The sequence below is a fragment of the Callospermophilus lateralis genome, unplaced genomic scaffold (genome assembly GCF_048772815.1).
Source record: "Callospermophilus lateralis isolate mCalLat2 unplaced genomic scaffold, mCalLat2.hap1 Scaffold_169, whole genome shotgun sequence".
In the NCBI taxonomy this organism is placed as follows: Eukaryota; Metazoa; Chordata; class Mammalia; order Rodentia; family Sciuridae; genus Callospermophilus; species Callospermophilus lateralis.
In genome coordinates, this window is record NW_027512767.1 from 604612 (window position 1) to 617289 (window position 12678).

General features: G+C 32.4%; 1 protein-coding gene across 1 annotated transcript in view; it reads right to left on the reverse strand.

Annotated features, from left to right (window-relative positions):
* LOC143387210 (A-kinase anchor protein 9-like) overlaps positions 1–12678 on the reverse strand; it is a 54316-nt gene that overhangs the window by 13274 nt on the left and 28364 nt on the right. The window contains 3 exon segments of the mRNA XM_077108145.1: positions 3980–4089; positions 4091–4155; positions 5851–6061. Coding sequence (XP_076964260.1) covers positions 3980–4089; positions 4091–4155; positions 5851–6061 — 386 coding nt within the window.

A 12678-nucleotide genomic window follows, 5' to 3' on the forward strand; every position in this document is an offset into this window, starting at 1 on the left:
TTCAATTATACTACAGAGCCATAACAGCAACAACAAAAAACAATGGGAAGACACTGGCACCAAAACAGACACATAGACCAATGATACAGAATAGAAGACATAGAGACAAACCCATATAAATACAGTTATCTCATACTAGACAAAGGTGACAAAAATACTCACTGGAGAAAAGATAGCCTATTCAACAAATGGTGCTGGGAAAACGGAAAATCCACATGAAGCAAAATGAAATTAAACCTCTATCTCTAATCTTGCACAAAACTCAATTCAAAGTGGACCAAGGATTTAGGCACTAGAACAGAGACCATGCATTTAACAGAAGAAAAAGTAGGTCCAAAATCTACCATCTCAGCTTAGGAACTGACCTCCTTAACAAGATTTCTAGAGCACAAGAACTATAAGCAAGAATCAATAAAAAGATTCAAACTAAAATGGTTCTTCACATCAAACAATCAATAACATGAAGAGTGCCTACCGAATGGGAGAAAACGTTTACCACATATACACCTCAAAGCATTAATCCCCAGGATATATAAAAAACTCAAGAAACTTAACACCAGGGGCTGGGGTTGTGGCTCAGTGGTAGAGTGCTTGATGGCATGTGTGAGGGACATAGGGTTTGATTCTCAGCACCACTTATAAATAAATTTAAAAAATAAAGATTCATCAACAACTAAAAAAAAATTAAAAAACAATAAAAACACCAGAAAAACAAACCAATCAATAAATGGGCTAAGGAACTGAACAGACACTTCACAGAAGACATACAATCGATCAACAAATATGTGAAAATACATTCAACATCTCTAGCAATTAGAGAAATGCAAATCAAAACTCCAATGAGATTCTATCTCACTCCAGTTAGAATGGCAACTATCAAGAATATGAGCAACAGGCCTAGGGACATAGCTCACTTGGTAGACTGCTTGCCTCACATGACCAAGGCCCTAGTTCAATACTAAGCACCACAAAAAAAGAAAAAGAAAAAATATGCAACAATAAATGTTGGCAAGCATGTGGGGGTAAAGGTACACTCATACATTGCTGGTGGGACTGCAAATTGATGCAACTACTATAGAAAGCAGCATGGAGATTCCTAAGAAAACGTGGAATGGAACCACCATTTGACCCAGTTATCCCACTCCTAGGTTTATACTCAAAGGGCTTTAAATCAGCATAATACAGTGATGCAGCCACATCATGTTTATAGCAGCTAAATTCACAATAGCTAAACTACGGAACCAACCCAGGTGTCCTTCAACAGATGAATGGATAAAGAAAGTGTGATATATATCTTCCCAATGGAGTTTTACTCAGCCTTAAAGAAGAATGAAATTATGGCATTTGGTGGCAAATGGATGGACCTGGAGAATATCATGCTAAGCTAAATAAGCCAATCCCAAAGAACCAAAGACTGAATATTTTGTCTGATATGCAGATACTAATTCACAATGGGTTGGGGGGGTAGGGAAGAATAAACATATTTTGGATTAGACAAAGCACAATGAGGGGAGGGGAGGGTTATGAGGGAAGAAAGGATAGTAGAATGAATCAGATATTATTATCCCAGGTACATATATGATTACATCACATATTCTACATCATGCACAAGAAAGAATGAGAAGTTATACTTCATTTATGTATGATATGTCAAACTGCATCCTACTGTCTTAGATAACTAGTTAGAAGAAAAAAAATCGTTAGAACTAAAAAAAATAATTAGTTATTGAAACTATATATATATATAGAAATAATAGTTCATTAAATTTGATTTGTCTAACATTACCCAACTGGTATGTGGTAGATCTGAACATGAGTTATTTTAAATAAAAACAGTAGTTCTGAAAAAAAAGAAGAGGGGTGAGGATGTGGGTTGGTGGAAAAGAGCCCCTGTATTCAATCCCTGATACAAAAAAAATTATATATATATATATATATAAATGTATATAAACAAATATATATATATATATATATAAATAAAAATACATGTGTGTGCATGTATGTATGTATGTATGTATATATATAAAGATATATCTAAGATGTATTACTGAGTTAAAAAAGCTTGTAAATTCTCACTTGCATTAAAAGCCTGTTTTAACATATATGTCTATATAAATAGGAAAATGTCTGAAAGAATACATATCAAAAGTAACAATGATTGCTTATATTGGAAATGATGTGTGGCAACAGGAAAGGGAAGGTTCTTAACTTACAGTTAGTTTAATTTTAACTTACAATCAGTTTAATTTTAATTTTATCTACCCACATATCTTTTGGTATGTATGTCTGAATTCTGTATCGTTATATAAGCATTCACTACTTTGTAACAATGTTTTCTTAAAATGTCTAATCTTATAACAATAAGGTAAGATTAGTATTTAGAAATCACGTGGATTTAGAATACATCAGTCACTTAAATAGACAAAGATAAGCTTAAATTCCTAGGCTGGGGTTGTGGCTCAGTGGTAAAGTACTTGCCTAGTGTGTATGAGGCACTGGGTTCAATTCTTAGCACTGCATGTAAATAAATAAATAAATAAATAAATAAAATAACAACTAATAAAAATGTTTTTTAAAAAGGCTTAAATTCCTTAATTGAAACCAAACAAAATGGAACAATACTTCCTCTAAATTTATATATATTTGGATACATAAATTACATACATACATTATTTATATACACATATACATGCACACACACAATGATTATAATGTATGCGTACATATAAAACAAATAATTTTAAGAAAAAATGAAGTAGAAAAGTAAGACACAGACTCTTTGGGGACGATTTTAATTTATGTAAGAACATGACATCTAAGTAAAGATCCAAAGGAGATGAGGGTGTGGGCATACAAATACCTTGAGAATAATCATTCTAGGTAGAAGAAAAAGCCAATGAATCCCTAAAGCAGAAGCGTACTGATATGTGATATATTTGAGGATCACAGTGGGGATGTATGAGGTTTTTTTTTTAATCTTTTAAAATTGTTTTTAGTTGTCAATGGACCTTTACTTTATTTATTTATATGTGGTGCTGAGAATCAAACCCAGGACCTCACACAAGCCAGGCAAGCGCTTTACCGCTGAGCTCCAACCCCAACCCCATGGGATTATATGGTTTGAGAACAGTAAGTGATAAGAAAGTCAGTAGGAAATGAAAGTCAAAGATGTCATGGTCCTCAGGACTAGTGAGACTGTAAAGAGCAGAAGAGGATTAGAGTAACATGATGTAACTGAAATTATAAAAGCAAAGGTTCTGGCACTTCTGTTGACTATATAGAGAATAGACTGTAAACAGAAGTTGAGTAATCCAGGTGAAACACAAAACAATGGCAGGGACCAGTGGAGCGGTAAGGAGTGGCACAGTTTTGATGTACTTTGAAGGTTAAAAAAAAAAACCAAGATTTTTTCATAGAATGGCAGAGAGTTATGACAGAAAGGAGTCATGATGGATGAAGATGGCTACAGAAGGAGCAAATTTTAGAAGATCCTGATCCAAGAAAACATACATAGTGGTAATTGAAGATCATTTCTTCTCTCCTCATAGATCAGGGTTCTATTTGGGACATGATGAATTTGAGCATTAGACAATCAAATGGAATATATTCAAGTCATAGTGGAATGATCATACTTAGACTATTTAAGTATTCACCACATCAACATATCAAAGCCGAGGCATAGAATAAACAAGTAAATGTCTACTACCTGACCTATTTTAATTCAGAAAATAGATTAATAATAACATCTTTATAAAAGTATAAGTAAAATTCCTATAATAAAATGTCTTTGGTTTATACCAACATTTATTTCACACATTTCAAAGATACAAAATTATCTCCTGCTCTTATTTCTTAAAAATGTTACATCCTATCTCTTTGTTAAAGTTATATTTTATTCTTAAAATAATCATTCTAGATGATACTATCATTGTTACTAAGCTACAAATACTGCTGAATGAAGTTTTAAGTAAATAGATACCTTGGGTCCACCGTGGTCTCACTAATGGCTTGAAGCTTCTCCTGTAGAGAATAAATTTCTGCCGTATGATTTTCTTCAGTTTCTTTCAATTGTTTGCGCAAAAAGCATATGAAGTTTATCTAATTCTTGAATTTGTTCTTCAAGTTGTTTAATTTTTTTGGTATCTTTCAGAGAAGATAACAGGAAGAGAAGACAATACACATTTCAATACAAACTTCTCAGTGAAATAATCATTTTATTTCAATGTATAAAAATATTTATTCTTTGAAAAATGTTTTGAGTGAAACTCAGGTTTTAATTTGACTCATTCTGACTGATGAAAACAAGAAAACAGTGTGATTCAAGATCATTTCTCCTATCCTTATGGTATAGTATTTCTAAATTCAACAATTTTATATCTTTAAAACAATTCAGAAACATGAAACAAAAGAAGTTTTGAAAAGGGACCACAGGATAGTAGTTAACACCTTTTACTTTCCTCTTTTATTTTTATTTCTTAAAAATGCTGATAATTAATCACTAAACTAACTTTTTTGCCAATTAAATGAGCCATTAGTTAACATGCAATTTGGGAAATAGTGGACAGACTACCTCAAGAAGATATCAATTAAAAAAAAATACAATCTTAAAATATTACTATATTCAAAGAACCCCTGAAGTGAAAAAGCATGGTATTATCTGATATGCTTGAAATTCTATTCTGTTCACCAAAGCAATTCCAATAATAAAACTCCATTCCTAAAAGCAAAAGTGAAGGCCTAGAGATACCTTGAACACAAGAAATCTAGTTAACTGGCCAAATAATCATGAAAGAAAAACATTAACTGTGACTAATTGTTTATGGTTCATTGTATGATCCCTTAACATTGTTACTTCCTATTATGCCATCTTGGTCTTTTAACTCACTCTCTAGTTTCCCCTGATAACTCATTCTTGTCCTTGACATTCATGCTGATTATAAATCTTTACCTCATAATTAAATTTTTCTCCCAGGTTTCAGACTTCTATTTTCAACTAACTCCTATATATTTTTTCAAAGTCAATAAGTATTCTATTCTTAACTCAATATATTTAAAACTGAATTATTATTTTTTTTTCACAAATTGGTTCCTTTCTATGACTAGAACCATACTCTAGTTTCTTAAGCTAGAAACTTGGGTATCATTCTTAATTTCTGCTAACATTAACGACAAACTAGAACCTAACTCTAAGTGTTGAATTTAGCTTTCTATCATACTCAATTCAATCTGGCTGGTCTTCCCATCAATAATTTCATCCCTTCCAACTGATCCTAATGGTATCAACTTAAAATAAAAATCTTATTATTGCTCCCACTATTTAAAATCCTGCTGTAGGTCTTATCACCAATAGCATAAAACATAAACATGTTTCATCAGAGTACATAAAACCTTTCCTGATCAAGCTCCTTCCAATCTCTCCAGTTTTATCTAGCTAACACAACTTGAACTCCCAGTTCTCCCAAATGGATGCAATCTTAGATAGAGCTCAATGCTTAAGACTCCATAGCCTTCCCCAAATTTCCAACCCAGTTACTCCTATCCATACCCTCATCCTACTCATCTCCCCAGGAAAGACAAAACTCTTTTTTTCTCCCTCCATTCTTTACATTTCAGAAAATTTCAGTGTATTTTATATATGCTTTCCCAATGGATTATAATTTCCTATGGGAAAATGCCTCGGTAATTTTAGTTTTCTCTAGCACTTGAATGAATATCCAATGATTATATGAACAAATAAGACTAGGGCTTAGATACACAAGTCACCTTCCCCTGTGAGTTCTAAGGACAGAATTATGAAATGGTGGACTCTAAGTGATGCTTCATGGTAATTATAAGTCAGAAACTATTTACCTGTTTGTGTTTTTACATTCTGTAGTTCTAACTGGTATATTTTCTGAAGTTCCTTGATCTTTTCCTCTTGAGTAGAAATAAGCTCCTCTTTAAGATTGCAAAGAGCTTTATCTTTTTCATTTTCCATATATTCACAAACCTGATCCACGTGAGCTGAATAAACCAGTGAAAGGCATATGCACTGAGCTTCCATCTGTAGCCTTAAATCATTCTGAAAGTGAATATAAATTAGAAAAATTTAAAATAATTTACTATAAAATAATTTGCTTTTTGCATATACTAAAACAAGAGGAGAAATAAATTATAGTTTAAAACTTCATAAGAGAACCAATGACATTTTTTCTTCATTCTTCATTCAATTATACTTAGATACTTCTTTTTTTCAAGGAGAGTAGTATCATTACCTCAATTTTAGAGCAAATTCTGATATTTGGTATAGCTTATGATTTGTCCATATTGGAGAGTCTTTATTCTGACTGTCCGGGAATGCTCCCTACAGGAACAAGTTGTCTCTGCAGGAAACAGCCTAGAGCCTCAACATTTTAGGATATTTAAAGGCGAAAACCACATCCAGATTCACTTGGCAACCAGCAAGCAAGCAAGCAAGAAGTAGTAGAAGCTGAATAAAGCCATTAGCGAAACAATGCAATGTCTTAATCAAATTTTCATCTCATTCATTTCTCCTGGGATTTTTTCATAATCATAATCAAAAGAGAAATGGATCAAAGTGACCCTAGTTGAATACAAATTAAAGAATGGCCACTAACATCTAATCAGTTATTCCCCAGAAAGGTACACTGCCCAAGGAAAGTGGGAACCAAAGAGAACAATTTTACATTGTGTAAGAATTGCTATTCTGTATTGGAAGTAGGCTATGCTAGGCAATTAGTAATGTGGTACAGTGATGGGACTTTCCTATGGGAGAAGCTCTTCTTACGTAATATGGAGTCTCAGGGTAAAATGAAGTCTGTTTGGTCATTGCTTATATAGCCTGGCCTATAACTTTCCCCACTGGTTTTATGGAACTAATCAAATCATTAATTAATCATCATTGGTTTACAGCTACTGTAGTGAGTATGGAGGACCATCAGTTTTACAGAATGTATTTTTTGTTTTATATATCTTATTAAATAAACAGTTAAAGATGCAGGGTCCAATTAAAAACCCTAAGAGGACTAACAGCAATGGATCGGCTACAGCTGTGTAAGAGTAGTTAGCCAAGGAGACCAGGAGAACAAATTTTCATACCAATTTCTCTCATTTTGCTTTGGCTCTTCCTTATCTTTCTTTTTATTTTCGAATAATATTTTATTTTCATGGCACTGGGAATTGAACCCAGGGGTGCTCTCTACCTGTGACCTACATTTCCAGCCCCTTTTTTTCAATATTTTCATTTTTATGTGGTACTGAGGATTGAACCCAGTGCTTCACATATGTGAGACAAACGCTCTGCCACTGACCCACAATCCCAACCCCAGCCCTCTTTGAGGCAAGGTCTCAACAAGTTGCCAAGGTTGGTCTTAGAACCCTCCTCTGCCTTAGCCTCCCAAATAGCTGGAATTACAGGCATGCACCACCATGCCTGGATTTAAAATACTATTTTAAATATGGAAAAATGCAAGCAATAAACTCAAAACCCAAATTAACAAGTACTATAACATTTTCTCTATTTTTTTCATTCCCTGTACTCCCCATAAACTTCTATGTTCTCATCACTCCTTTCTCACAGGCAACAATAATCATAGTTTGGTACAAATCCAGTCCAATTCTTACATTATCACTTCTCATTACAATACATTTTGCATTCTCAATGCACTGTATATTTTGTTTTTTTATGGACTTACACAAATGATATTAATTTTACAAATTTATTTTCTCATTCTCTGGTATTATTTTATGTAGGTAACGGGGGGTTTAATGTCCAGTACCACAAACAAACAAAAAATAAACAGCATGTAGGCAACAGGTTAATTCATTTTAACTGTGGTATTATGACTATACCAAAATTTGTCCATTTCCTTTCAGGAGATAAATTGGTTTATTCCTAATTTTTGGATAAATGTGCTAATTTCTTTCTAACTAGTGGTTCTCAAATGTAACATGCATCAGAATCACTTGGAATGCTTATTAAAACAGGTTACTTTAGGAACCTAACCCCATCCCCACAGTTTCTGATTCAGGAGAGGTCAAAGAGCTTTGAATTCTAACCCGTTACCAAGTAATGCTGTGCTTCTGGTCAGGAACCCCACTTTGAGAACTACTTAGAAATATAACTGCTAGGTCACAGATAGTGCATTTTTAACTGTGCTAGATTTGATCAAATTATTTTTATATAACAGTACTAATTTACAATGCTACCAGAAGGTTGAGTACTTATATACTCATATCCTCACCATTCTTTATATCAGACTAACTTCACCAACCTAAATGGGTATAAAATATTATTTTATTTTTACACTGAATAGTAAGGTTGAAAGAATATTTTCATGTTTATTAGATACTTTGATCTCCTATTCAGGCACATGTCTTTCACATCTTTTGCCCATTATTATTTTGTTTTTGGACCTCTTGTTACATTAATTTTTCTTTCTATATTCTTGATAGCTTTTGTTTGCAACTTACATTCATGGCAAATATCTAGTCCCAGTCCTCAAATCTGTTTTACATTATTGTTTTTAAAAGATAGAATAAAAATTTTAAATCTTTTCCCATGCTTTGTCTTTATTAAAAGTTTTCCCTATCTTAAGATTCTATTTTCTTCTTATGTGTACATTTTTAACCAACCTGATTTTTTTTCCCTAAAGCGACAATGATCTAGTTCCCTAACTTCTAACCTCTAGTATCAAAAATCAATTGTGCTCAAAAAAATTTTGTTTTTTATCCTCCCAAACAATTTTGAATACTCTAAGCTTCTTCTGCTATTTTGGTTTATTTTTTGATTTCCTCTGTCTCTGCTCAAATATCATCTCACCAAAGTAGTCTTCCTTGACCTACCCTATGCAAAAAAAGCCCTACACTTAGGGAGATCTTATTCTTCTTATCATACTGTAATTTTATTTATAGCACTTAAGACCACCAGAAATATTTGTCTGTATTTTCTAATGTTCATTTAAACCCTAAAAAGTAAACTTTATTCTTCCTTGACCATTTTTATTCACTGTTAAATTATGAATGACTTGAACAGTGCCTGGAATGTAGTAGAGATTCACTAAGTGATTCATTGATTTGTAGGGCCTTCTTGCTAAATTTTTACAAGATACAGATCTGTTCTGGGCTTTTCATTATATTCTACTGATCTACTTAACCATCCTGGCATTAAACCATATTGTTTATAATGATTTTGTAATAAGTTTTGATAACAAATACATACTTTTTAAGATTGTCTTGAGTATTCTTGGCTATTTACTCTTCTATGTCAATTTTAGAATCAGTATTCCACATTCATTAAGAAACCTTATTGTAATTTTGACTAGAATTATTAATTAGGAGAGAACTGATATTTTTCTTTGTATCTTTCCATTATGGATATGATATGTATTAGCACACAGTCAGGTCTTTGTGTCCTTCAATATTTTATAATTTTCTTAACAAAAACTCAAAACATCTTATTATCTTGGGTTTAAAGTTTTGCCTGATCTGTTCATATTTTTTCTCATTTCCTATTCTTGTCATATTACAAGAACTGGAGAAGCATTCACTAAGAACTACAAAACCATGTTGCAATAGTAATGTTGACAATGGGTATGTATCCTAGTCCTATACTTGATTCTAATGGAAATGCTTCTAAATTTCACCATCAGAAATATAATCTGTCAACATTTTGATGAAAATCAGCATCATGACTAGAAAATTTCCCTGCTAATCCTGATTTCCTAAAGCTTTTTTTTTAACTTATAAATGGGTTGTCAAATTTTTTATGTATTTTTTTCTGATATGCACTAAAATAATCATGGATTTTGTATTGCTACATAAAAATGTAGAGATTACAGTCACAGATTTTTTTTTCAAATGTTTAACTATTTGTCCACTCTTGGTATAACTTGCTAATATTTTATTTGGAATTTCTGCAACTACACTTACAAGTTAGATTACTCTACAATTTTATTTTCTTTACAATTCCTATCAGGACTTCATATTAATATTGGCCTTCTAAGGTGAACTGGGTGGTTTTTCTTTCTTCAGTTTTTCTTCTTTCCTTTCTTTTTCCATTCTCTCTTTAATCCTACTTTAGTGAACAATTACACTTTTGTTCTTGGAGAGTTAATAAGAATTACTTGTAAAACGGTCTTAAGTCTAGCATTTTGGTTTGAGATGAGGCAAAAGGGAAAACTTCTGACCACTACTTCAACTCTTTAATGATTACTGACTTATTCATTTCTATTTAATGGTTATTTGAACTTATTCATTTCTATTTGCATTAGTTCTGGTAGTTTATATTCTTCCAGAACACCATCTAGAGTTTGCTTATATTTTCAAATCTATTGGCAGAGATTATTTGTAGCATTATTTATGACTTTTAAAATTTCTTGTGGTACCTGTACTTATGTCCTTATTTCATTCTTGATTTTGCTTATGTGTTTTTCCCCCCTTGGTCATATTTTCGGAGATCTAATACCTGTAAATAATCTTTTCAAATAATAAACCTCCAAAGTTCTTGAAAAATTTTCCCACTTGTTTATTACAAGTTCTCTTATTTTTGCTCTTTATTTCCTTCCTTCTACTTCCTTTGAATGTAGATATTCTTGACACTTTTCTATGCTGTTGAATACTTAACTCAGTTCAATATCTCATTTATTAAATTGATAATATTTAAACCTAACAATTATTTTTTACATATCATGTTACATACGTTCTACTTTTTTTAAAAAAATATTCATGTCTCTCCTTGTGCATTTACTCTTCCAGAAGAACTATAAACCAATTAAGTCAAATTTCTGTAACTTTTTAAGTTGGATAAATCTAGAGATAACTGACATTCTATAATATAAAAAATTGCCCACTCAGAAATGAGACTTTTCCTTTATTCAAATATTTTTCATTAAAGTATTCTAATTTTATTTATATTGGTCTTACATATTTTTGGCTAATTTTGACATTTATTTTACATTAGGTTTTTTGGTTTATTTGCTTAGATTATTTTTCTCAATTTCTTAATTACACCTGTGAATTATCTACTTCTATTTATGCCATGTATCTTTTTATCTTTGGAATGGTTAGGGCTTATAGAACAATACTAAATAGCAAGTGACAAAAGCTATTCTGATTTTCATTCTAACATGAAGGCCTATCCTGATTCACAGCTGATTCTTGATAAAGCGGCTTTGTTTATTTCCCCTATTCACCCCTCATTCATCCATTCGTAAAACATTATTAACTGCTGATCATGTGCAAAACATTATTCCAGGTACTAGGGATATAGTAGCTGTCTATATAGCCTATATAGTAGTGTCTCTTCACTCACAGAACTGATATTATGGTTTCTCTTGAGGTTTCTAAGCTCCAGTAGATGTTTCTAAGCTCAGTATCTCTTCCAATACCAATAATTACCTCCAATTTTAAACACACACACTTGAATTTATGGCTTCTCTCAGCATCAATAACTAGCCAATATCTATGATGTTCCTGCCACTCCTTATTCCTTGCACCCCAATGTTGAAAAGACTCTTTGATAATCTGGAATTATACTCCAAAACTATTCATTTCTTTCTTTTCAGTTTAAAAATTATTTTTTTCTTTTTCTTTTTTCTTTTTTGGTACTGGGGATTGAACTCAGGGCACTCGACCACTGAACCACATCTCATCCTTATTTTGTATTTTATTTAGAGAGAGGGTCTCACTGAGTTGCTTACTGCCGCACTGTTGCTGAGGATGGCTTTGAACTCACTAGCATCCTGCCTCAGCCTCCCTCAGCTGGGATTATAGGCATTTGCCACTGCAGCAGGCCAGTTAAAAATTCTTAACAGCCACATTTATTTTGGTTTCAGTGAGATATATCTGCTCTAATTACTAAGTTTAATACTGAGAGTAGGAGTATTTTGTTGCCTCTGCAGTATTTCAGACAAGTAAACAGTATCACTATGTAAGTCACCGCTCAATTTCTTCTGTGAGCTTCCCTCCACCTGCATACATACCTTACTCCCCCCTCTGTATCAATGATGGGGTTTATTTTAGTAATGATAAATGGGAGCAATTTACAGACTTGCTTTTCTTCACTTTGTTTAGTTAATTTAAAGGAGAGAGTATCTAAATACCATTGCAAGTATCTTCAATACAGAAACAAAATTCCTATTAAGAAAATTTCACCAATTTGACAAATGTGCTTCAAATTCAGGTCTTCTTCGAATAATGCTTTTTAATAAAATTTAAATTATGTCTGACATTTTTTAGGAGTAATTACCACCATTTATAGTTTTAAAAACAATTTGCAATATTTAACATAGCAATAGTAGTTAAGCAATTTGAATTTCTTGGGTCTATTCAAGTTATTAAAAACGTAAAGTATGACCACATTTTAAAAGATCATCAACATGAACATGTCATTAGAAATAAAAACTGAAAACTTTCCGATTACTTCCTATTGTACTTAGGGATAAAAATCTAAACTTACAAAGTCTATAAGGCTCCCTATGATTGAGTTTCTTCCTTCTTCAAACTCTTCTCAAACTCAACTACATAGGCCTTTAATTCGGTTCCTCAAATTTACTCATGGTACAACTGCTCTAATTTCCATAATGCAGCCTCTTCCCTCTCATTCGAATCTCAGTTCAAGTGTTAATTCCTCCAAGCTCCAGACCACCACCCACCTCCACCCATCATTCTCAATTTCTT